This window comes from Coregonus lavaretus (genome assembly GCF_964263955.1).
Source record: "Coregonus lavaretus genome assembly, chromosome: 12".
NCBI lineage: Eukaryota > Metazoa > Chordata > Actinopteri > Salmoniformes > Salmonidae > Coregonus > Coregonus lavaretus.
This window is the reverse complement of record NC_139999.1, coordinates 31,341,880-31,368,839: the sequence shown is the minus strand read 5'-3', so window position 1 is coordinate 31,368,839 and position 26,960 is coordinate 31,341,880. Positions and strand designations below refer to the sequence as shown.

Genomic DNA, 26,960 nt, shown 5'->3' with positions numbered 1-26,960 from the left:
AAACATTCATTGTGATAAGATTTGACATGAGATGAATCATCATACATTATACAAACTATTTACAATTTGCATATCAAGGACATAAAATAGATGGAGTAGAATTGAAGAATATGGAGAGGAATATTGACTCAAAATTAAATACTGTTCTATAGTAATGTGAGACATCAAATAGGAGGGACTCAGTATGCACTTTCAATGACAGTGTACAGTAGTGTTGCTTTGGAGATATTACATTGGTTTATCAGTGGATGATTGACAGCACCAATAAGCCCCACCCATTGTCTCCCATCCAAGAACAGTTAACAGCGTTAAACTGTTGTCAAATGTTCTAAAACATTATTCAAATATCAATGGAAACTCAAATCAAAAAGGGTAATATATACACAGTCTCACCTTAAACGGTTATTGTGGTTATGCTTGGCCAGGGAGAATATAACCTGAGGGGAAACACACATGGAAGTATTGTGAGGAAAGAAAATCGAATTCATAACAGCAACCCACCATTAGAGAGTGTGTGTGCGCGCGAAATGGCTATACAGTCCATCGTCATTAAATACCATAGAGCCAGGTGTTTGTATGGACCATTCCTGCCTCTAAGTAGGCAATAGGAGTTACAAAACACAACAGTGGTTGTTGTAATGGGAAACATAGTTGCTGTAAACCTATGTACCAGTAAGCTGATCTCTGTGACTCACAGACCACTGCTACCATAAATCATACATAACATGTCCCCATTAATGAGGAAGACTTGGTCTTCATGGATTTTAAAATTAATTTCTCAGTGTGTATGGACAACGGAGAGATCAGTATACAGTTTTCAAAGACGGACCTTATCTTCCCCCTATATACACTCCCTGACAAAGAAATCATAATTGAAAACAGTCAGACATCTGCCAACAGCGATTCAACATGGCATTGATACAGTATAAAGACAAACAAATAATAATAATAATAATAATAATAATGTATAGGGTAAAACCATTAGTGTCTTTTCACAGTCTTTGGGGAAAGGTACTTGTGAATCGAATAAAAAATATTGTATAAAATTAAATTACACACATCCTCTTCCTAACTACAGTTGTATACAGTATACACTGCGTGTACAAAACATTGTCTTTCCATGACATAGACTGACCAGGTGAATCCAGGTGAAAGGTATGATCCCTTATTGATGTCACCTGTTAAATTCACTTCAATTAGTGTAGATGAAGGGGAGGAGACAGGTTAAAGAAGGAGTTTTAAGCCATGAGACATGTATGTGTGCCATTCAAAGGGTGAATGGGCAAGATAAAAGATTGAAGTGCCTTTGAACGGGGTATGGTAGTAGGTGCCAGCCGCACCGGTTTGTGTGTGTCAAGATTAATTGAGGCTGTTCTGAGGGCAAGGGAGGGAGGTTCCACCCCAATATTAGGAAGGTGTTCTTAATGTTTTGTACACTCAGTGTAAATCCTGCCATTGAGATTAACATGGGCATTATCGGTAGTAGAAGTAGTATCAGTAATTGCAGTCGGCAGCCATTTTAGTAGGAATATAACGGAGAAGGGAGGCTGCAGGGACAGGTTTGTGGGTCAGAATGGTGGGATATGTTGGGGCAAGGGAATGACAGGGGTTGTCAGTAGTTTTGGCTGAATAGGCGAGGTAGGGCTTGTCACAACTCAGGCGGTGGTGGCTTTAAAAAAAACTGGCAGGAGAGTTTTCATGTAATGTTTTTCTTTTAACATTTTGCTTTCGTCATTGCATTCTTATTTTATTTCTCTAGCTTGTGCGTTCTTTGAAAAGACCCTGTCCCCCTATCTTTCTCTCTCAGTATTCTTTAGCGCAGGACAGGGTCCCCAGTGCTCTCCTCTGGTCTTTCAGATAGGGCCCTCTCAGACTTTGATATCCTCCTGGACGCTCAACTGGGACAGGGTCTTCTTGATGCGCAGGGCAGTAAGGCGGGCGGCTCCGTTGGCATACCAACACTCCCTCATGATCTTCCCCATCACACGCAGGGTCTTGGGGGACGGGGAGGGAGAGACAAAAGAGGAAGATAACTACTTTATCTATCTAAAGCTCTGGTCAGGAAAACTGGACCAATGGTTGAGCGAACATGAGGAAAATTAGGTTAGAGGAAGTCATACATGCAAATATGGTGCAGATATGCACAGGGATAAACAAGCTTATCAAAACCACCAATGCATCCCAAGAGAACAAGCCCGCCAAATGAACATACTTCATTTAAAATACACAAGCATATAATTTAATACTTATAAAAAACCAGTGGCACTTTCATATTAGTGAGTGACTGCTGTGTTATCATAATAGGATTGTTTGATTGACCTTAAAATGAGCATGCATATCTACATGTCCCTACCTCGTAGCTCTGCCACCAGTTGGGCACGTTGGGCCGTAGCTTCTGGTCACACACCAGCTTCCTCATCTCCTCTATGGAGGGGTCAGAGGGCACCAGGTCAAAGTACGGTAGCTGGTACTCCTCGTGGATACCTAGGGTCAAAGGTCAGGTAAGGTCCAATATCTTTCTAATCAATGGTGAATTAAACTTTTAAGTACAGTGAGATAGAGATGCTTCCCAAATGACACCCTTCTCCTTATATAGTGCATTACTATAGGGCCCTGGTCAAAAGTAGTTCACTATATAGGGAATAGGGTACCATTTGGGACCAGACAGAATGTGCTGAGGGGGAGCCTGTCTGACCTCCAGCGTTGCAGCGGCGTGCAATCTCCCAGTAAACCAGCCCCAGAGCGTAGATGTCTGCACACTTAAACGAATCAAAGTGCCTCATGTTGATACTCTCATCCAGAACCTCAGGGGCCATGTACCTGAAAGAGAGAAATGTGTTTTTATTAAGCTGGGATGGCATGAGGGTTGTAAGGTCTGAGGGTGAAGTTGAGAAATCAAGTACTTCTTAAGGTTGAGGATATGTGTGTGTTTGTACCTCTTTGTGCCCACTCTCTGGTTGGGGGCGATGTCTATGGTGTCGGTGGTGGACTCGTGGCGCACGGCCAGCCCCAAGTCAGCGATGGCACAGGTACTGTTTTTCTTCACCAGGATGTTCTTAGACTTGAGGTCCCGGTGGGCAATACCAGGCTTACCTAGAGTAGGGCCAAGAGAGTTAGCCTACCTGACAATTACTGCATTCCTGGCAATCAATGGAACTAATGTAACTGATCATTAACATGTTTGTGTGAAACTTGTGTTTTATGTTGTCCAATTCATTTAAATCAAACATTAATCATGGATATCTGCAGTTTACCATTGTATGCTACAGTCGACAAAAATGTAAATGTTCTTCCTGAATGACCTGTCATGGAAAATCTCTGTTGGTCTGGGTTGCTCTGAGTCAGTGCACTCAGAGATGCTTTAGTTTAGAGGGGCTGCTTTGTAACTCATACTGGGCAGATCCATAACCCAGACTGCCACCAGGCTGAATGGGAGAGCTGGAGTTTCCTAACGCCTAGGAAACATGGCCTACATTTACAGAGGCACACACTCACCCTGTGTGCCCAGGATCTCCATGTGCAGGTGTGCCAGGCCGCTGGCAGCGGACAGTGACAGTTTGATCATTCCCTCAATGGTGATGGAGTAGCGGTTCAGGTAGTCAAACAAAGAGCCGTACTCGTGGTAGTCTGACACCAGCCACAGCTGGGTCCATGTGCCATTATCTATGACAGAAAGAGAGATGGACGATAAGTTCAGAGACCAATTTTTCAGACCTGACCTGAAAAACTGACCTGAAGGGGAATATTTGTTGTGATGTCATAGGACGAGGGCCAGTGTTTTGTTACCTTTGTTGTCGGCGGCGATGAATCCCAGGATGTTTTCGTGACGCAGCATGATGGTCTGGTAGATCTCGGCCTCGCGGAACCAGGAGCGCTCCTCTCTGGACGAGAAGATCTTCACCGCCACGTCTCCTCCTCTCCAGCGGCCCCGCCACACCTCACCGAAACGCCCTTTCCCTATAATCTCCTGCAGCACGATGGTCCTGGCCACTGTCCGCTGGACAAACAGAGGGAGGCCTGCACAGAGACAGAGGACGGAGAGGACAGAGGCATACGGGACACAGAGACAAGGCAAAAAGAAAGAGGAATATATAGTCAGACAATCACATTGTGACACATGCCTTATATCAACCGCAGAATATCAACCACATTTCCCCCTATGGAGTTTGTTTTCTTCTATGGAAGACATCATTAAAGCTACAGTCACTAATTACATTTTTTCCTGTTTTATGACTGCTTGAATAGATCAGAGCCCTAGCTTTGCTGTACTGACCGGAGCCTGATCCAGAGGTGGACATGTCATAGATGAGATCCTGCAGGGTCTTGTCCTTGGCCATGTAGAGGTGGTCACAGGAGGGGTCCTCCACCTCCAGCCTCTGCCTGTGGCTGTAGGCCCTCTGGTGGTACTGGAACAGGAACACACCCATGATTAGCAGCACACACAGCAGGAAGACGGGCCCTGCGATCACTGCCACCAGCTCCACTAGACCCCATTTCCCATCAGGGCCAAAGCCGCCCCCCAGGCCCGGCCGCGACGTCACTGAGAGAGGGAAGAGAAAGAATAAGAGTAAATACATATTTCACATTTAATCAGTAAACGTAACACAACTCACTGAACTGTGTTTGAGACCCTTGTCCTCTATTGTAGCAGACATCCTAGCCCTGTGGGTCGTAACGTGGGGGTGTGTATAAGCAGCCTGGGACATGCGCTTGTGTGTGGTGGTGAACAGCTTATATTCCATGACCAGTGTCGAGCCAGAGCGAGAGAGAGAGAGTGTGGCTCACCAGAGGGCACTTTGAGGTCGAGGCTGTTGCAGTAGTTAGTGTAGCAGCAGTGTGTGTTGAGGAGGCCCTCAGCGCTCAGACAGTAGAAGGGTTGGCCCGGGGGCACCAGCTTGTCCCGGGTGATGCAGATACGGATGTGCTGCTCCTGGCCGTCGATGAAGGACGTGGAGGCCATGCAGGCCCCGTCTGTCTCACACTGGGAGCCAGTTTTTTCACACTGGGCTGTGGTGCAGTTACACCACAAAGCTGTACAGAGAGAGAGAGAGATATATATATTATTATTTCAATATTTTTGAATAACGGTTTGGGTAAAGCTCAAAACACGCTCAAAGCTGTAATTGTATAAGAAGTTGTGTCCGGCACTGCCACATAAAAACCATTTCAAGACAATTTCACTCCTCCACTGTATGAGATGCAAGTTTATATACAGCAGAGGGCGCTCAAAGACAGCAGCAGTACCACACAGGGGCCCTTTGACCATTACATTTCCCTGGCACCAATTTAGTCAACCGTGATCAAACGCACATCCTTTAGTGGGGTGCAGGGCCGAAAAAAAGTCAGTATAAAATAAATAGAGCCCGTACACTCATAAGCTCCACCATGTTCTATTATTCTCATAGAACATGGTGGAGCTTATGAGTGTACGGGCTCTATTTCTTTTATACTGGCACCAGTATACACCTGTAAGCTAAAGCATAGGACTAAAGAAAAACAGATTTACGGTGTGTTTATTAAAATCTTCCTCCAAATGAACACCATTTCCCAGAGAATACCCAAACTCTTTCAGCTTTTCTTTTGGAGAACACATTGCATTTCTAAGGACACTTCGAAATAATAGCCAGTGAGTTTATTAGAAAATAGCCCGACATTTTAAGAGAACTGTATCTTTTGATAAAGCAGGATAGAGAAGGTACCAGAGAGTGATTCAACATATTGAGTATTTTGGGTCACAGGGACTAGGACTAAGTTGACATTGTGTGCATTGTACAAGTCTTTAGTTGTTGAAGAGGAAAGCAACCCTTTAGTTTGATGAACCTTTAATAATCTTTTGAACTATACCTCTCAGAAATGTTATTTATCATGCCCCAAATGGCAGCATTTCACAAAACTAAGCACACGCAGAGAGATGTGTTGTTTGAAACCATTCCAGATGGGGACAAACATGTTTTTATCCCAGACTGTCACTAAATTGACCCTATTTGCTAATGGTGTTTTTAAAATCACAAGAGTACAAGACAGTGCAACAACACCCCTACCCTACAGAGGTGGTTCATCCCAGAAATAGAGTATCAACGGTAATCAAACTGCTCGCCAAAGCAGGCCATTTCAAAAGACACGTTCGGCGGCGGGCAGGGAAACAATTGTAGCCATTCCAGAGATGGATTGAGATCTCTACTTGAAAATAACCCGTTTTTGCTTGGACATTGAGGGCTTCCACCATTTTAAAGTAGTCAACTAGGCGGGGATTCCTAACTTGTCTTTTTCTTTAAATTGGTTTGCCTAGTTTGTAGATGGCTTTAAACTATATCACTGCCATCTGGTGACGCGCACGATTTGGTTCAAGACTCCAGCACTGCTGGTGGCGGTAAATAACAAATATTAGCTTTACATTTTTTCCAAACATCAAAAGAATAAGAAAATGTATTACTTTAAAATGGAGATAGCTTTAATGGCATTTTTTTCTTTAAATTGTTTGAAGGTTCCTCTCAAACATTTCATAATATTCCTCTCCTCCTAATTAGCCTCTTGTCCACAAGTTTCATAGCTAGCTAGCCAGCCAACGCTAAAGCAAGTAGCTAGTTCAAGCTAACGTAGCCTAGTTCTGTTTCTAAACAGGACAGAGCCTTCATTTATTTTAGCTAGCTAAGGAGAAAAGAGAAAGATTTGAGTGATCAGCAGAACTTATCGAAAAGTTAACATTTAGGTAAGTTACACTTTTCTAGCCTACTTTTGTGACTGACTTTCCTTCAATGCCATAAACAGTTAATAACCTGCACCTCACGTAACTCTTTCACCTGAGCTCCTAGCCTGAAACAGGTTTTTGGATAAAAATCACACAATATCAACCCAGTTCAGTAGACATGGGCAGGGAGCGGAAATGGAAGAAAACTAGACTCCCTGCGGACCTGGCATCTTTTCACTCCCTCCTCTCTACATTTTCTTCATCTGTTTCTGCTGCTAAGGCCACTTTCTACCACTCTAAATTCCAAGCATCTGCCTCTAACCCTAGGAAGCTCTTTGCCACATTCTCGCCTACCTCACCTCGCTGATCAACTCATCCTTGACCGCTGGCTATGTCCCTTCCGTCTTCAAGAGAGCGAGAGTTGCACCCCTTCTCAAAAAACCAACACTTGATCCCTCTGATGTCAACAACTACAGACCAGTATCCCTTCTTTCTTTTCTTTCCAAAACTATTGAGCGTGCCGTCTTTAGCCAACTCTCTTGCTATCTCTCTCAGAATTACCTTCTTGATCCAAACCAGTCAGGTTTCAGGACTGGTCATTCAACTGAGACTGCTCTTCTCTGTGTCACGGAGGCTCTCCGCACTGCTAAAGCTAACTCTCTCTCCTCTGCTCTTGTCCTTCTAGACCTGTCTGCTGCCTTTGATACTGTGAACCATCAGATCCTCCTCTCCACCCTCTCCGAGCTGGGCATCTCCGGCGCGGCTCACTCTTGGATTGCGTCCTACCTGATCGGTCGCTCCTACCAAGTGGCGTGGCGAGAAGCTGTCTCCGCACCACGTGCTCTCACCACTGGTGTCCCCCAGGGCTCAGTTCTAGGCCCTCTCCTGTTCGCTCTATACACCAAGTCACTTGGCTCTGTCATATCCTCACATGGCCTCTCCTATCATTGCTACGCTGACGATACACAACTAATCTTCTCCTTTCCCCCTTCTGATAACCAGGTGGCGAATCGCATCTCTGCATGTCTGGCAGACATATCAGTATGGATGACGGATCACCACCTCAAGCTGAACCTTGGCAAGACGGAGCTGCTCTTCCTCCCGGGGAAGGACTGCCCGTTCCATGATCTCGCCATCACGGTTGACAACTCCGTTGTGTCCTCCTCCCAGAGTGCGAAGAGCCTTGGCGTGACCCTGGACAACACCCTGTCGTTCTCCGCTAACATCAAGGCGGTGACCCGATCCTGCAGGTTCATGCTCTACAACATTCGGAGAGTACGACCCTGCCTTACACAGGAAGCGGCACAGGTCCTAATCCAGGCACTTGTCATCTCCCGTCTGGATTACTGCAACTCGCTGTTGGCCGGGCTCCCTGCCTGTGCCATTAAACCCCTACAACTCATCCAGAATGCCGCAGCCCGTCTGGTGTTCAACCTTCCCAAGTTCTCTCACGTCACCCCGCTCCTCCGCACACTCCACTGGCTTCCAGTTGAAGCTCGCATCTGTTACAAGTCCATGGTGCTTGCCTATGGAGCTGTGAGGGGAACGGCACCTCCGTACCTTCAGGCTCTGATCAGTCCCTACACCCAAACGAGGGCATTGCGTTCATCCACCTCTGGCCTGCTGGCTCCCCTTCCTCTGCGGAAGCATAGTTCCCGCTCAGCCCAGTCAAAACTGTTCGCTGCTCTGGCACCCCAATGGTGGAACAAGCTCCCTCACGACGCCAGGACAGCGGAGTCACTCACCACCTTCCGGAGACATTTGAAACCCCATCTCTTTAAGGAATACCTGGGATAGGATAAAGTCATCCTTCTAACCCCCCCCCCCCCCCTAAAAAAAAAGTAAAGTGGTGCACTGGCTATAGGGTGAATGCACCAATTTGTAAGTCGCTCTGGATAAGAGCGTCTGCTAAATGACGTAAATGTAAATGTAAATGTAGACATCTGTGTGGGGGGCTTGAGAGATTTTCACAGGTCTGTCAGACAGCAAGGTCAGCACAGCATGCAGTGAGGTCTCTTTGGGTGAACCAGATCACAGAAAGGACGCACACACACACACACTTTGAATGAGAAGCAATTTTACAAGTTATTGCACATGCAGACATCACAAGAAAGTTCAAAGACATCTGGGTAATGTGATACTCTCAACATACAGCCTCTAGAATGGTAGACATACATGAGGGAAGTGCGGTTCAAAGACAAAAGGTCTCTCTGTTTAGTGCAGACAGCTTGCTTTTAAATAGTGGTGCTCTACTGACAGTGTTACTATAGTCAAAAGTGGACTTTGCCCATACAATTTCATAATCCTTAATCAACATCACACTGGCCCTTTGTGTGGCGATTACAGGGAATTTGACCAACCCAGACTGAGCTGAGATCAGTGGGGGTAGGGGAGTGAACCAAGAATGTAGTTGTTGGGTTAAGCCATCCTCCAGGTCAGCTTCCTGAGTACAGGGAGCGGGGATAAGACGAAAGGGGGAACCCCTAAAGTTTTTAGGAGTTTGTTGTCTGTACTGGAGGTTTGGGATTAGCCGCAGGCAGCCTAGTCCTGAAAACTAGATGGCAAGGGGGAGGAAAAAATTAAATAAAAGTAAAGGCAGAGAAGGGGCGTTCAATGTGTTTTAAACCCCGGCGGCGATGGCTTTTTTTTGGGGGGGGGGGGGGGGGTAGAGAACGTTGGTGGGTTTTGGGGCGAAGGGGAGGGGGTTGTAGTAGTGGTTTGTACAGAGGAGGGGGTTGACTTGTGTGAGCAGCTGTGACTGTCATTAACCCAGTCTAGACAGTGACACGATGTGAAATGCCGATATTTGTTTTCTTCCATCGTAGTCTATAAAATGACCTCAATGTAAACACCAGACCCTCTGTTGCATTTGTATTTCCCAAACATTCCCAGGAAGGAAGGAAGCATGAGCTTTTTGGTTTCACAATGTAAAACACAGAATTCTTCCAGAAGGTTAGTCCTTTTGCAAATATATTGATAAACAGGCTTAAATGTTGCTAGAAGCCTAATTAAAAGTGTAACCAGAACCCTGTAAATATAAGGCTTCAAAAACAGAGAGAGCTAAAGTAAAGTAGCTAAAAAGTGAAAGGGGATTATTACTTGCAGACATCCTGTAAACTGGGGTTGAGGTTGGAGGTGTTACTCTAGACGAGGAGGGCGGAAAGAGCGCCGCGCGAGGCAGGCAGCACCCAGACAGGGAACAACCCATTAAGACACTCAGACGCCACCAGGCAGAAAAACACACCACTCTACTCACCCCATCCCCTACCTCCGACTATCCCACTCCGTTCGATACAAAGGAAGTGTGTGTGCGTGTGCATGCTTGTGCACGGTGCATATGCTGCTGTTATTGTATCTGTGCTCTCAGTCTTCTGATTCTATAGCAATAGCTAGTTGGCTTTCTAGACACAGGTTCAGTGATCTTAGGCAGGCAGTGTGTTTCTCACATGGTACTTAGTCCGTGAGAATGTTTGGAGGCATATTTACGTTCACATGTTGGATTGACCATTGAGGCAAGACTACAATCCTGAGAAACTCTAGTATTAGAAAACATGCTAATCAGATCGGTGAGAACATGTAGGCTATGCTGGAACAAAATATGTTTCCATGTCAACATGCTGTACTTTGATCAATAAAGGCCATAGCGAGATCTGTTCAAAGAGTTCCCATTTTCAAACAGACAGTAAAACCTGATAGTTAATAGGTAGGAGGCCCAAACTTGTATCTGATTATAATAATAATAATTTGGTGAGTGTTTATATTTGTCCTATTTCAAGGGCACATCGGTGGACTTTTCATATTGTTGGCTCGGGGATTCGAACTTGTAACGTTATTGGCCCAATGCTCTAGGCTACCTGACACCCCGATTAGATTTGCCCCACTGGTTATAGTACCTATGGAAGACTGGCCTCAGATACTCCAAGGACTCCCTAACACAGGTGTCCTTGGAGTTCAGACAGGATGCATCATCTCAATTTGAGAGGGGAAAACATTGAAAATCAATGAGCGGCTACGGAAAAGTTGATAATGCAGTTGATAGAAAATGAGATAAGAAGGAAAAACAGACCTCTTTAAATGACTGAATGACTCATGTGGTAAAAGACATTGCTGCAAGCATTTTACAAATGCATGTCTCTCAATGTAATTACATGGCCGTTTCCCAGATCCCATGAACTACGCTTTCTTATCTTACTACCTAGTCCAGCTCCCTTGTTGTCCAGCTCCTCCCTTCTCATCCTCTGTCTAAATCCCTCTCCCTTTCCAAGTATCACAAACCTAGGGAACGTGAGTTGGTCACACTCACTGTAACCGCTCTTCTTCAAACAACATCTCAAATCATACTGTTTCACAAACACACACAATTACCTGTTTGCCTTTAAGCTTCCTTACTCTGATGCTGTTTATCAACAGGCACGTACATGCCAAATTAAAGGTCAGGGATTTTTTATATTTTCTTTTTTCAAAAGGGAATGAACCCTCTCACCTCCCAACCTTGGCACAAGGAACAGCTGTGGTTTAAAGCTTCCCCTGGGCTTGAGTGGTGGAGGGAAGTTATTTGGGGGGGGGGGGGGGGGGGTTATTTGGTGTGGTTTAGATATTAACACACACATCTGCCCGTTTTTATCTGAGGGGGTCTTTCAGTTTCAGCTACTATGCTGTGGGAGTACAGGGACAATTCTAATTTACGTCAGAGGGGGAAAACCCTTTCTTAATGACATATCTGTGGCCTTGACTCATACAGACCACACACACACTGTAAAAGGGCATCACTAGATGATGCATTAGGGGTGAGCATATATCTATATAAACACACTACCAGTCAAAAGTTGACACACCTACTCATAAGGGTTTTTCTTTAATACAAAATATATTTTGATTTGTTTAACACTTTTTTGGTTACTACATGATTCCATATGTGTTATTTCATAGTTTTGATGTCTTCACTATTATTCTACAATGTAGAAAATAGTAAAAATAAAGAAAAACTCTTGAATGAGTAGGTGTGTCCAAACTTTTGACTGGTACTGTATATTTTTAACTTATACATGAGAGCATTTCAAAATCGACCCCAATTTGTACATTTCAAAAAGCAAAAATATGAGTTAGCCTAAATATGACTTCAAATAGACCCATAAGAAAGGCAAATCTATGTAAATCCTTTTACCATGGGGGTGATTACGATACTGAACAGTGCCATGGTACCTTTTGGACATTTGATATCCAGTCACACCTCTGACCTTTTTTGCACACACACATGCCATGATCCAGCACACATGCACACATGAACTCAAGAAGATTGTTATTGTATGTTGTTATTGAATTTATATAGTTTTTGATGAAAGTTTCACATAACATGTATATTTGCCATTAAGATTAAGAAAGCACTTTAAAAAGGAAATATGGCTCCTATAAATCTAGATGCAAGTCTTTTAGATCAAATGGAGGACCATGATGATATTTCAAATACACCCCCAAAACTGCATCTGTGTCAAGATACCGGATCTGAGCACAGATCTGACTACACACAGACGCCACAACACACGTCAAGTGGCCCTGTGCGGAATGTGTGGCAAGGTTATTCACTGGCACTATAATAAAACATATACAGTGGGGAAAAAAATTATTTAGTCAGCCACCAATTGTGCAAGTTCTCCCACTTAAAAAGATGAGAGAGGCCTGTAATTTTCATCATAGGTACACGTCAACTATGACAGACAAAATGAGAAAAAAAATCCTGAAAATCACATTGTAGGATTTTTAATGAATTTATTTGCAAATGATGGTGGAAAATAAGTATTTGGTCACCTACAAACAAGCAAGATTTCTGGCTCTCACAGACCTGTAACTTCTTCTTTAAGAGGCTCCTCTGTCCTAAACTCATTACCTGTATTAATGACACCTGTTTGAACTTGTTATCAGTATAAAAGACACCAGTCCACAACCTCAAACAGTCACACTCCAAACTCCACTATGGCCAAGACCAAAGAGCTGTCAAAGGACACCAGAAACAAAATTGTAGACCTGCACCAGGCTGGGAAGACTGAATCTGCAATAGGTAAGCAGCTTGGTTTGAAGAAATCAACTGTGGGAGCAATTATTAGGAAATGGAAGACATACAAGACCACTGATAATCTCCCTCGATCTGGGGCTCCACGCAAGATCTCACCCCGTGGGGTCAAAATGATCACAAGAACGGTGAGCAAAAATCCCAGAACCACACGGGGGGACCTAGTGAATGACCTGCAGAGAGCTGGGACCAAAGTAACAAAGCCTACCATCAGTAACACACTACGCCGCCAGGCCTCAAATCCTGCAGTGCCAGACGTGTCCCCCTGCTTAAGCCAGTACATGTCCAGGCCCGTCTGAAGTTTGCTAGAGTGCATTTGGATGATCCAGAAGAGGATTGCGAGAATGTCATATGGTCAGATGAAACCAAAATATTACTTTTTGGTAAAAACTCAACTCGTCGTGTTTAAAGGACAAAGAATGCTGAGTTGCATCCAAAGAACACCATACCTACTGTGAAGCATGGGGGTGGAAACATCATGCTTTGGGGCTGTTTTTCTGCAAAGGGACCAGGACGACTGATCCATGTAAAGGAAAGAATGAATAGGGCCATGTATCGTGAGATTTTGAGTGAATACCTCCTTCCATCAGCAAGGGCATTGAAGATGAAACGTGGCTGGGTCTTTCAGCATGACAATGATCCCAAACACAACGCCCGGGCAACGAAGGAGTGACTTCGTAAGAAGCATTTCAAGGTCCTGGAGTGGCCTAGCCAGTCTCCAGATCTCAACCCCATAGAAAATCTTTGGAGGGAGTTGAAAGTCTGTGTTGCCCAGCGACACCCCCAAAACATCATTGCTCTAGAGGAGATCAGCATGGAGGAATGGGCCAAAATACCAGCAACAGTGTGTGAAAATCTTGTGAAGACTTACAGAAAACGTTTGACCTGTGTCATTGCCAACAAAGGGTATATAACAAAGTATTGAGAAACTTTTGTTATTGACCAAATACTTATTTTCCACCATAATTTGCAAATAAATTCATTAAAAATCCTACAATGTGATTTTCTGGATTTTTTTTCCTCATTTTGTCTGTCATAGTTGACGTGTACCTATGATGAAAATTACAGGCCTCTCTCATCTTTTTAAGTGGGAGAACTTGCACAATTGGTGGCTGACTAAATACTTTTTTTCCCCACTGTACAATAAATAGGCTATTCAACTTACAATTTATACACAGACAGGCTAGGCCTTACTTGGGAGAAAGGAGGTGGTGTAGGAGTAAAGTGAGTGAGAGGAAATGTTTTCAAACAATGTGTTTTTTCTTCCGTTTTTAGAGAATGCTGTGATGCGTCAAGACTGTTGAAGAAATAGTGTGGTAGAGTGAACACTTGAGGGCCATGGTTGTGTTAAAAGTGGGGGTTTGGTGTGTTACTGAAGTCAAGCACAGTACAGGTATTGTTTGGTGACAGGGCTGTATGAAGGGAGTGGGGGAGGGAGAGTGGGGAAAAGAAAGGGTGGAGAGAAGGAGAAAAGAGGCAAACTGTGCACATTGTATTGCTTTGTACATTGTGATGTAGCCTAAGGGCAATTCCACTGTAACTGAATTGCGCTGACACTCAGAATTTAAAACTTTAAATGTATGGCAAACTAAAAAAACACAACTCTATAAATAAGGACTACTTTTAACAATTTACACTGAACATTTTACAAAAACACATTTACTGGAAGAACTATGCAGATGCAAAGTTTGGTAACAGAATCTTGGTAAAATCTCCCTCAGTTTTTCCTGCGACCACATTATCCAAAAAAACTGTTAAATAGGCCTATCTGCTCCGAATTAAGATTCAAAGATGTCTGCAGAAAGAATGGGGTGTCAGCTACAGATGTAGGTTCTTAATTTGAGCCAGTTTGCTATAGCCGGAAAATAATCCTGCAGGAACAGGAAATGTGAATTATTACATGGATTAGAATTAATATCATTTTCTTGTATGGGTTAATACATTTTTCGTTATAAATAAAGTCTGACATTTTAAAGTGGTAATTATAAACTTTAGAAGAAGTCTTCTTAAACCTTGAATACACTACAAGTTTATCTTTTCTTGCTGTGCAGGAAAATTCTCAGCAACAAAAGAGTGATCAAATTAGCATCCTACATCTGTATGACATGACACCTTGAGTTTGAAAAATATATATATTTTGGTTATTGAACTACACTAAGTGAAGTGGATTTACACCCGGTAACAGAATTGCAGTAATGGATCATGGGTCTCTGATCTGTAATACACAGAAATTCATAATTATGGATATGAATGCAGGGCTCTGAATGCAGGGCTCTACAGTGTGACCATTTTACTCACATATGCACCTAAATATCTTGCTTTGCGACCTGGAATTTTAATTTAGGAGCACCAGTGCGTCTAGAAAAATGTAAGGTCCTGAACTGTCATTCTGAAAAGTACTTTTTCTCCTATGTCTAACTACCAGGGAGTTTGAAAAGACAGGCTGAATGGGTGGGGAGCTTCAGTACAATACAGTAGAGTTCAGTACAGTGCAGTAAAGTAGAGTATTGTTCAGCACATTATAGTGTACTCAACTCAAATGTGCTCTTCTGTGTACTGTACTGAACACTACTCCACCCTACAGTACAGGACTTTCAAAGTCCGGTGTCGGTTGGTGCTCAGTGGGTGAGGATGCAGGTTACAGTAAATGGAAAGAGAGGGGGCTCATGGGTAGGTAGGTGTCAGCAACAGCCGGAAAAGGTGACATTAATTGGAGAGAGAAATGAACAAAACAGTATGCCAGTGGAGGGGAGGACAGTAGCAAGTGACCCAACTATGGTTTGAGACTACTATGATTTCCCATTGTAGCCAACTCAATTGCAGAAATTCTGTTACAGAGTTTTAAATGACTTAATAATTCATAAACACAATTGATATCAGTAAAAACAATATAACTAATTGATAGGTCTACCTTTACTTGTTACTTCTGTGAACTTTCATTAGGGTCATTCCACCTCAAAAAGCACAAGATTGACACCCACCATTTCAGATTGTTCTGAATTCATTTCAGTAGTTAGAAACAGATAAGATTAGAATTCCTGCAACATTATTTTGTTGAAATATAATTTGATCTATACATTTTTATTTTATTTAACCAGGTAAGCCAGTTGAGAACAAGTTCATATTACAACTGCGACCTGGCCAAGATAAAGCAAAGCAGTGCGATAAAAACAACAACAGAGTTACATATGGAATAAACAAAAACGTACAGTCAATAACACAATAGAAAATAGAAAATCTATATACAGTGTGTGCAAATGTAGTAAGTTATGGAGGAAAGGCAATAAATTAAATCTAGAATCGGCTTCCTATTTCGCAACAAAGCCTCCTTCACTCATGCTGCCAAACATGCCCTCGTAAAACTGACTATCCTACCGATCCTTGACTTCGGCGATGTCATTTACAAAATAGCCTCCAACACTCTACTCAGCAAATTGGATGTAGTCTATCACAGTGCCATCCGTTTTGTCTCCAAAGCCCCATACACTACACACCACTGTGACCTGTACGCTCTTGTTGACTGGTCCTCACTACGTATTCGTCGCCAAACCCACTGGCTCCAGGCCATCTATAAATCACTGCTAGGCAAATCCCCGCCTTATCTTCGCTCATTGGTCACCATAGCAACACCCACCCGTAGTATGCGCTCCAGCAGGTATATCTCACTGGTCATCCCCAAAGCCAACACCTCCTTTGGCCGCCATTCCTTCCAGTTCTCTGCTGCCAATGACTGGAACGAACTGCAAAAATCTCTGAAGCTGGAGACTCTTATCTCCCTCACTAACTTTAAGCATCAGTTGGCAGAGCACCTTACCGATCACTGCACCTGTACACAGCCTATCTGTAATTAGCCCACTCAACTACCTCATCCCCATATTGTTATTTATTTTTGCTCATTTGCACCCCAGTATCTCTATTTGCACATATATAATTCCAGTGTTAATACTAATTGTAATTATTTTGCACTATGGCCTATTTACTGCCTTACCTCCATAACTTGCTACATTTGCACACACTGTATATATATTTTCTGTGGTATTTTTGACTTTATGTTTTGTTTTACCCCTTATGTAACTCTGTGTTGTTGTTTTTAATTGCACTGCTTTGCTTTATCTTGGCCAGGTCGCAGTTGTAAATGAGAACTTGTTCTCAACTGGCTTACCTGGTTAAATAAAGATGAAATAAAATACAAATAAGGCCATAGTGCAAAATAATTACAATTTAGTATTAACACTGGAGTGATAGATGTGCAAATAGAGATACTGGGGTGCATATGAGCAAAATAAATAACAACTGATGCTTAAAGATAGTGAGGGAGATAAGTGTCTCCAGCTTCAGAGCATTTTGTAGTTCGTTCCAGTCATTTGCAGCAGAGAACTGGAAGGAATGGCGGCCAAAGGAGGTGTTGGCTTTGGGGATGACCAGTGAGATATACCTGCTGGAGCGCATACTACGGGTGGGTGTTGCTATGGGGACCAATGAGCTAAGATAAGGCGGGGATTTGCCTAGAAGTGATTTATAGATGACCTGGAGCCAGTGGGTTTGGCGACAAATATGTAGTGAGGGCCAGCCAACGAGAGCATACAGGTCACAATGGTGGGTAGTATATGGGGCTTTGGTGACAAAACGGATGGCACTGTGATAGACTACATCCAATTTGCTGAGTTGAGTGTTGGAAGCTATTTTGTAAATTACATCGCCGAAGTCAAGGATCGGTAGGATAGTCCGTTTTACGAGGGCATGTTTAGCAGCATGAGTGAAGGAGGCTTTGTTGCGAAACAGGAAGCTAATTCTAGATTTAACTTTGGATTGGAGATGCTTAATGTGAGTCTGGAAGGAGAGTTTACGGTCTAACCAGACACCTAGGTATTTGTAGTTGTCCACATATTCTAAGTCAGACCAGCCGAGAGTAGTGATTCTAGTCGGGCGGACGGGTGCAAGCATCGTTCGATTGAAGAGAATGCATTTAGTTTTACTAGCGTTTAAGAGCAGTTGGAGGCCACGGAAGGAGTGTTGTATGGCATTGAAACTCGTTTGGAGGTTTGTTAACACAGTGTCCAATGAAGGGCCAGATGTATACAAAATGTTGTCGTCTGCGTAGAGGTGGATCTGAGAGTCACCAGCAGCAAGAGCGACATCATTGATATACACAGAGAATAGAGTCAGCCCGAGAATTGAACCCTGTGACACCCCCATAGAGACTGCCAGAGGTCCAGACAACAGGCCCTCCGATTTGACACATTGAACTCTATCTGACAAGTAGTTGGTAAACCAGGTGAGGCAGTCAGTTGAGAAACCAAGGCTATTTAGTCTGCCAATAAGAATGCAGTGATTGACAAGAGTTAAAAGCCTTGGCCAGGTCGATGAAGACGGCTGCAAAGTACTGTCTTTTATCAATCGCGGTTATTATATCGTTTAGGACCTTGAGCATGGCTGAGGTGCACCCATGACCAGCTTGGAAACCAGATTGCATAGCGGAGAAGGTACGGTGGGATTCGAAGTGGTTGGTGATCTGTTTGTTAACTTGGCTTTCAAATACTTTCGAAAGGCAGGGTAAGATGGATGTACAGTGAGGCAAAAAGTATTTGATCCCCTGCTGATTTTGTACGTTTGCCTACTGACAAAGAAATTATCAGTCTATAATTTTAATGGTAGGTTTATTTGAACAGTGAGAGACAGAACAACAAAACAACAAAACTATCCAGAAAAACACATGTCAAAAATTTTATAAATTGATTTGCATTTTAATGAGGGAAATAAGTATTTGACCCCCTCTCAAATCAGAAAGATTTCTGGCTCCCAGGTGTCTTTTATACAGGTAACGAGCTGAGATTAGGAGCACACTCTTAAAGGGAGTGCTCCTAATCTCAGTTTGTTACCTGTATAAAAGACACCTGTCCACAGAAGCAATCAATCAGATTCTAAACTCTCCACCATGGCCAAGACCAAAGAGCTCTCCAAGGATGTCAGGGTCAAGATTGTAGACCTACACAAGGCTGGAATGGGCTACAAGACCATCGCCAAGCAGCTTGGTGAGAAGGTGACAACAGTTGGTGCGATTATTCGCAAATGGAAGAAAGACAAAAGAACTGTCAATCTCCCTCGGCCTGGGGCTCCATGCAAGATCTCACCTCGTGGAGTTGCAATGATCATGAGAACGTTGAGGAATCAGCCTAGAACTACACGGGAGGATCTTGTCAATGATCTCCAGGCAGCTGGGACCATATTTCACCAAGAAAACAATTGGTAACACACTACGCTGTGAAGGACTGAAATCCTGCAGCGCCCGCAAGGTCCCCCTGCTCAAGAAAGCACATGTACAGGCCCATCTGAAGTTTGCCAATGAACATCTGAATGATTCAGAGGAGAACTGGGTGTAAGTGTTGTGGTCAGATGAGACCAAAATCGAGCTCTTTGGCATCAACTCAACTCGCCGTGTTTGGAGGAGGAGGAATGCTGCCTATGACCCCAAGAACACCATTCCCACCGTCAAACATGGGAGGTGGAAACGTTATGTTTTGGGGGTGTTTTTCTGCTAAGGGGACAGGACAACTTCACCGCATCAAAGGGATGATGGACGGCGCCATGTACCGTCAAATCTTGGGTGAGAACCTCCTTCCCTCAGCCAGGGCATTGAAAATGGGTCGTGGATGGGTATTCCAGCATGACAATGACCCAAAACACACGGCCAAGGCAACAAAGGAGTGGCTCAAGAAGAAGCACATTAAGGTCCTGGAGTGGCCTAGCCAGTCTCCAGACCTTAATCCCATAGAAAATCTGTGGAGGGAGTTGAAGGTTCGAGTTGCCAAACCTCAGGCTCGAAACCTTAATGACTTGGAGAAGATCTGCAAAGAGGAGTGGGACAAAATCCTTCCTGAGATGTGTGCAAACCTGGTGGCCAACTACAAGAAACGCCTGACCTCTGTGATTGCCAACAAGGGTTTTGCCACCAAGTACTAAGTCATGTTTTGCAGAGGGGTCAAATACTTATTTCCCCTCATTAAAATGCAAATCAATTTATAACATTTTTGACATGCGTTCTTCTGGATTTTGTTGTTGTTATTCTGTCTCTCACTGTTCAAATAAACCTACCATTAAAATTATAGACTGATTATGTCTTGGTCAGTGGGCAAACGTACAAAATCAGCAGGGGATCAAATACTTTTTTCCCCTCACTGTAGGTCTGTAACAGTTTGGATCTAGAGTGTCACCCCCTTTGAAGAGGGGGATGACCGCGGCAGCCTTCCAATCTCTGGGGATCTCAGACGATACGAAAGAGAGGTTGAACAGGCTAGTAATAGGGGTTGCGAGGGGGTGGGGGCATGGGCAAGTTGCAGCGGAGGGTGCAGAGCTGGTGGCCGGGGTAGGGGTAGCCAGGTGGAAAGCATGGCCAGCCGTAGCAAAATGCTTATTGAAATTCTCGATTATTGTAGATTTATCGGTGGTGACAGTGTTTCCTAGCCTCAGTGCAGTGGGTAGCTGGGAGGAGGTGCTTTTATTCTCCATGGACTTTACAGTGTCCCAAATCTTTTTGGAGTTAGTGCTACAGGATGCAAATTTCTGTTTGAAAAAGCTAGCCTTTGCTTTCCTAACTGATTGTGTATATTGGTTCCTGACTTCCCTGAAAAGTTACATATCGCGGGGGCTGTTCGATGCTAATGCAGTACGCCACAGGATGTTTTTGTGCTGGTCAAGGGCAGTCATGTCTGGGGTGAACCAGGGGCTATATCTGTTCTTAGTTCTGAATTTTTTGAATGGGGCATGTTTATTTAAGATGGAGAGGAAAGCACTTTTGAAGAACATCCAGGCATCCTCTACTGACGGAATGAGGTCAATATCCATCCAGGATACCCGGGCCAGGTCAATTAGAAAGGCCTGCTCGCTAAAGTGTTTTAGGGAGCGTTTGACAGTGATGAGGGGTGGTCGTTTGACCGCGGACCCATTACGGACGCAGGCAATGAGGCAGTGATCGCTGAGATCCTGGTTGAATACAGCGGAGGTGTATTTAGAGGGTAAATTAGTCAGGATGATATCTATGAGGGTGCCCGTGTTTACGGATTTAGGGTTGTACCTGGTAGGTTCCTTGATAATTTGTGTGAGATTGAGGGCATCTAGTTTAGATTGTAGGACGGCCGGGGTGTTAAGCATATCCCAGTTTAGGTCACCAAGCAGTACGAACTCTGAGGATAGATGGGGGACAAGCAATTCACATATGGTGTCCAGGGCACAACTGGGGGCTGAGGGGGGTCAGTAGCAAGCGGCAACAGTGAGTGACTTATTTCTGGAAAGGTGGATTTTTAGAAGTAGAAGCTCAAACTGTTTGGGCACAGACCTGGATAGTATGATAGCCTGCAGGCTATCTCTCCAGTAGATTGCAACTCTGCCCCCTTTGGCAATTCTATCTAGATGGAAAATATTGTAGTTCGGGATGGACATTTCTGAATATTTGGTGGCCTTCCTAAGCCAGGATTCAGACACTGCTAGAACATCAGGGTTGGCAGAGTGTGCTATCGCAGTGAATAACTCAAACTTGGGGAGGAGGCTTCTGATGTTAACATGCAAGAAACCAAGGCTTTTACGGTTACAGAAGTCAACAAATGATAGCGCCTGGGGAGTAGGAGTGATACTGGGGGCTACAGGGCCTGTGTTAACCTCTACATCACCAGAGGAGGAATATAATAAGTATACGACTAAAGGCTTTAAGAACTGGTCTTCTAGTGCTTTGGGTACAGAGAATAAACGGGGCAGATTTCCGGGCGTTGTGGAATAGATTCAGGGCATTATGTACAGACAAGGATATGGAAGGATATGAGTACAGTGGAGGTACACCTAAGCATTGGGTAACGATGAAAAAGGTAGCATCACTGGAGGTACCGATTGAGCCAGTCTCCGCGTGTATGGGGGGTGGGCCAAAGAAGCTATCTGAGGCAGGTTGAGCGGGACTGGGGGCTTTACAGTGAAATAGTACAATAACAACTAACCCAAACAGCAATAGGCTAGGCATATTGACATGGGAGAGAGGCATAACGCAATCACAGGTGTTATTCGAGAGGGCTAAGACAACAACTGGTAATGGCGACGAAAGTTTGGGCTGAGGCTAAACAGGATGGGGTACCGTGTAAAGGAACAGTCCAGCGGGCATCAGATGTGTAGCTGAGTGATCATAAGGTCCAGTGAACAGCAATAGGTAAGTCCGGGAGCAGTTTGTAGGCTGCTACAGCACAGGCAAGCAGGTGGCGCGGCTGTTGATTGTGCGTGCTATCGGGCCGGTGCTAGCAGATGGATCTTCGTGGTCGTCGCAACGGGAAGCCTGTTGAAACCACATCAGACGATTACGTCGGCAGACCACTCGTGATGGATCGGCGGGGCTATAGTACATAACATCTGATTTGGACCCAATGCATTTTTAACAGTAGCTAGGTTTCAATCAAATTGGCGACAGATTTTCATGTGAATATTCTAAACTCTGCTTTTTCCCACCAGAGATGTGTTTCCATCAAATGTACTTGTTGCGGATAAAAGGCTTTGCGTGATGACGTAGTGCGGTACCCTTTGCGGTTAAATTCCCATGTACCAAATAATAAATACAAGTGAAATGGGTTTCCATCGCATTTTCAACTCAACTGATGGTTCTCACAAAACATTTTGTGTTATATTGTGAGTGTGCCCACTCTGGTATAGGCACATACGCTGTAGCCCAGAGTTTCATCTGTAGCCTGATAAACTGCATGCTTTCCCAACAAGTTGTAGCGAGAGGTCCACACAACATGTCATCGCGTGACTCCAAGTTTATTTCGATATGATGGTTATTATATCAATATTTGCACATAAAAGCTTTTCCACAGACATTTCTCGCATAAAAATATCTTACCTTGTCTAGTGTATTTTGTTTTGTCGACATTTGGAAAGTTTACCATCAGGCCTGTCATTAATTTTTTTCTATGACATGTATACTGGCAAAAACAATGTTGGATGGAAACCTGGTTAATGAGTAACACATGAGGATTCCAAATAAATGGTCAAAAGCCACCCACGGATCCCCCACACCAATCCCATCCCAACAACAAATAAGTAGTATGGAGCTGCGGCTTGGAGTATTGTTTCTTCATCCTATGTAATGTATTCCTAGTGAATTTGGTGATGTTTTTTTCCCCCTTGTTCAGAGGAATTAGTAATTGACATTGTTAGGTTTATGTCCAATCCTACATCCTGATATTACCAGGTTCTGACCACTATACGGTGCTGTTCCTGCTAGAAGGTGATTTTTCTTTTAACGATTTTCGGAGTGGTATCACAGAGAACAAACGGGTTGACAGAAATGGTAGCAGAAGGTGAGCATTGAACTTGCACACATATCTAGATGATGCTGTATACCATTTTGCGCAATGACGCAGTCGGTGTGTTCAAAGCATTACGTTTGATAAAATAAACTAGGTAGGCCCTCTAGAAAGCACAATGTCAAGTTTGTATTTTCTGGCTTTTCAAGGCTTCGAACAAACGGGTTGACAGAAATGGTGGCAGAAGGTGAATGTTGAACTTGTGTTGCACACATACCTAGATGATGCTGCATACTATTTTGCGCAATGACTGCAGTCGGTGTGTTCAAAGCACACCGGACTGTGTCATTGCGTTTTGGTACACCAGAAGTACATTTGTTTCCATTGGAACACTGCGTTTGCCTTGCAGCATTGCGTTGCAGAGGCAGTTGCAGTGCGTTCTGTGTGGTGCATACATTGGATTTATCGAATGTATGCGTCAAACTGTATGCATTAACGGGTTGACAGAAATGATCAAGACGCTACCAAACCACAGAACAAGATGAAAATATGGTTTTCGGCGATGACTTTATGGGAGAACTAGTGACTTGTAAACAATTAGGCCTATCTATTCCTATAAGTGAGTACTATTTAATGTTAAATAATACATATTGGCTGTTGCCTCCTGTTTTAGTTTGTGATGTAATTACGTTTGTTTTTGATTATCATTATTAGGTGGAGGTCCCTAGCTACAGTATCTTCAACCTAGTCTTGCAGCTCTTTAGCTAGCTACTGTAGCTAGCTTGCTGCTCTGTAAACTAGCTGGACTTGCTAGAAAGTTAGATAAACAAGTCTAGGAAAAAGTAACTAAACGTTTTATTATCCCCTGAAACAATATGTTTCTCCTGTCTTGAATGAAAAGGTAATATTTTGCAATCTCCCCAAATAAATGCAATCTCTGACGGGAGACTAGGCTCTCCTCCATCTTGTCTTGCGTTGTGAAACCCTATGCTTTCTGTCCAGTAGCAGCGGAACGAGATTGCGTGAAGATGACGTATAGCGTACTGAAATACATCACGATGTGTATGGGGCATAACCATCCACAGAGTTTAATTTTTTTTCCAGAGAAGGCATAGAGAAAAATATGACTGTCATTGATCACATCAACAATGGGTTTATTCAACTCATAATGGTAAACTAGATCTTCCTAAAGTTACTAAACTTTGTAGACTCAACAGATAAAGCATATAGAAAATGACACGTTTAAATGGGTATATTAGGCTAAGTGACAAAAGTTGAGAAGAGCAATCAAATCCGCCCACAGAAAGAAACAGGCCTAAAAAGTTTAAATAGGCTTAAACTTTCACAATAAGTTGCAAAGAGAAGCTGTGACATTTTAGTCCAGGCTTTTAACACCATTCATTCCGGAAGATTAGATAACAAACTGGAAAATCTCCATTACCCCATTGTTTGGGCATTTTTAATCTCCATACATGCCCTGCCCTGCCCTGCCCAGAATAAAATAAAAAGGCCCGTATACATGCAATCTGTGTTTACACTGTTTTGATATGACAACGTTGAAGACACAAGCGCCCAACCACAGTAGAGCCAAACCATATCATCCATGTTATTCAAACATTATGAGTGCACGATCAAGGGCTTTATCAAGAGAGACTAGGACTGAGTGTTTATAGACCTTGCAGCCTCTTATCTCTACAAGTACGAAAAGCGCTAAAGACCAGGGAGAGGGAGAACTGAGGCGGAGTTCTGTTTGCTCATTTATGCTTTTCATAAATTAATATTTTATTCAGTAATGATAAACTAATTCAGGCTGATTGGTAGAAAAACACACAATAGCCCGTTTCGCAATGTACAGCAGCTCTTGAAAGCTAAATAGGTCAGCCTCAGACTCCAGCTTGCTAAACCATTATGTTGTAGTCTCAGCAAAAGCGTATAGAGCTGCACTTAAACCACGACACTAGCTATCTTGTGTGCAGAGCTTACAGTTCACACACCAAGAGAAACTGTTAAAAAGCAGATACGAAAAAATAAAAAAAGAATCACAGAAAATGATGACAAAACCATAAACTCACATTTGGGAATAAGAAACTCATACCTTACTTTATAAGGAATCTGAGTGAGCACATTAAAATGTTATGATATAGAATATTGGTCGTTTATGATAAATAAATAAACCAATATTTCCATATTAGCTTTTGAGAATTCAGCTAAATGTATTAATTACACTTTGATTAGATGACTCAATGCAATTTGTTAAACCACTGCTGTTGGATTCTTGTGATGGGTATCAAAGAATGGTGGAAGGTCCTTGGTAGACAACCTTGGCTGTTCTTCCCAAATCCTAAAAAATGTGCTCAGTCTGACATGTTTACTAAGGCGATCCAAGTATCCATACAATTAGCTGCTAACTGGCCAGAGAGCTAACGTTATGCTATTCTCAAGCAGCTAGTTAGCTTGCTATAAATAATATTTAAACATAACGTCAAACATGAGCGCTATACTCCCATTGCATTGCATTAATATTTGGGTTAGTGGTGTGGTATTGACAGCGGAGCAGACATATTTTATTCTCTATTTCATTACAATTACCCGTAAACAATCAGGTTCAATTAGCTAACTCGACTTGCTTGATACCAAATCCGTGCGCCATGTTGTGCTATTTCTAAGCAATGTAAATTCCAGCCACAAACCGAGCAAGTAAATACACACAGGCAGAATAAAAACAACTGGAAAACCATTACACTTACCATCATAAATTCCGAATAAGCCAACCAGGACGAGAAGCGTTAACAAAATGCGTTTCTTAGCCATGATCGCTATTTTCCCATTGCATTGCATTAATATTTGGGTTAGTAGTGTGGTATTGACAGCGGAGCAGACATACAACACACAGCCCCCGCCAGACAGCAGACAGACAGACGCCTTAAAGGTGGTGAGTGGAGGATTTAAAGGGGAGTAATGTTCTTCTTCTTCTTCTTCTTCTTCTTCTTCTTCTTCTTCTTCTTCTTCTTCTTCTTCTTCTTCTTCTTCTTCTTCTTCTTCTTCTTCTTCTTCTTCTTCTTCTTCTTCTTCTTCTTCTTCTTCTTCTTCTTCTGTGGATTTTAAATGGCGGTTGGCAACCAACTTTAGGGTGCATTACCGCCTGGGGGAGTAATGGCTAACTAGCTCTTATTTTGAAGTATGTCGATAAAATAAACTAGGTAGGCCCTCTAGAAAGCACAATGTAAAGTTAGTATTTTCTGGTCAAGGCTTAAAACGTAAACTTTTAAAACCAGGTGGTTTACACATTGAATAGGCCTTTAACCAGTAGTGGAAAAAGTACCCAATCATCATACAAAGTAAATGTAAAGATACCTTAATAGAAAATGAAAAGTAAAAGTGAAAGTCACCCAGAAAAATAATACTTGAGTAAAAGTCTCAAAGTAAAGGTTTTAAATATACTTAAGTATCAAAAGTAAATGTAATTGCAAAAATATACTTAATTATCAAAAGTAAAAGTATAAATAATTTCAAATTGCTTATAATAAGCAAATCGGACGGCACAATTTTCTTGTTTTTTTAATTTACAGATAGCCAGGGGCACACTACAACACGCAGACATAATTTACAAACGAAGCATTTGTGTTTAGTGTGTCCTTCAGATCAGAGGCAGTAGGGGTGACCAGGGATGTTCTCTTGATAAGTGAGTGAATTTGACCATTTTACTGTCCTGCTAAGCATTGAAAATGTAATGAGTACTTTTGGCTGTCAGGGAAAATTTACATTTTACATTTGAGTCATTTAGCAGACGCTCTTATCCAGAGCGACTTACAGTTAAGTGAGTGCATACATTTTCATACTGGCCCCCCGTGGGAATCGAACCCACAACCCTGGCGTTGCAAACGCCATGCTCTACCAACTGAGCTACATCCCTGCCGGTCATTCCCTC

The 26,960-nt window shown here is 43.1% G+C and overlaps 1 protein-coding gene across 1 annotated transcript; it reads right to left on the bottom strand.

The window, feature by feature from the left end:
• Positions 1-1,724: 1,724 nt before the first annotated feature.
• On the bottom strand, positions 1,725-25,957 carry LOC311138576 (activin receptor type-1B-like). The gene is made up of 9 exons (XM_084173325.1): positions 25,780-25,957; positions 4,786-5,031; positions 4,274-4,540; positions 3,787-4,017; positions 3,496-3,663; positions 2,937-3,093; positions 2,696-2,820; positions 2,354-2,484; positions 1,725-1,994 (listed from the first exon to the last, which is right to left on the bottom strand). Exons 1-9 carry the CDS (start codon positions 25,868-25,870, stop codon positions 1,869-1,871), a joined length of 1,542 nt encoding a protein of 513 aa, XP_084029451.1. The 5' UTR covers positions 25,871-25,957; the 3' UTR covers positions 1,725-1,868.
• Between the last annotated feature and the right edge of the window lie 1,003 nt (positions 25,958-26,960).

Coding starts and splice junctions, on each gene's coding strand:
- LOC311138576 (XM_084173325.1), bottom strand. CDS start 25,870: ATGCAATGCAATGGGAAAATAGCGATCATGGCTAAGAAACGCATTTTG. Junction 5,032..25,779: donor CTTATTCGGAATTTATGATG/GTAAGTGTAATG, acceptor CTCTCTGTACAG/CTTTGTGGTGTAACTGCACC. Junction 3,094..3,495: donor GGAGATCCTGGGCACACAGG/GTGAGTGTGTGC, acceptor GCCCTACTCTAG/GTAAGCCTGGTATTGCCCAC.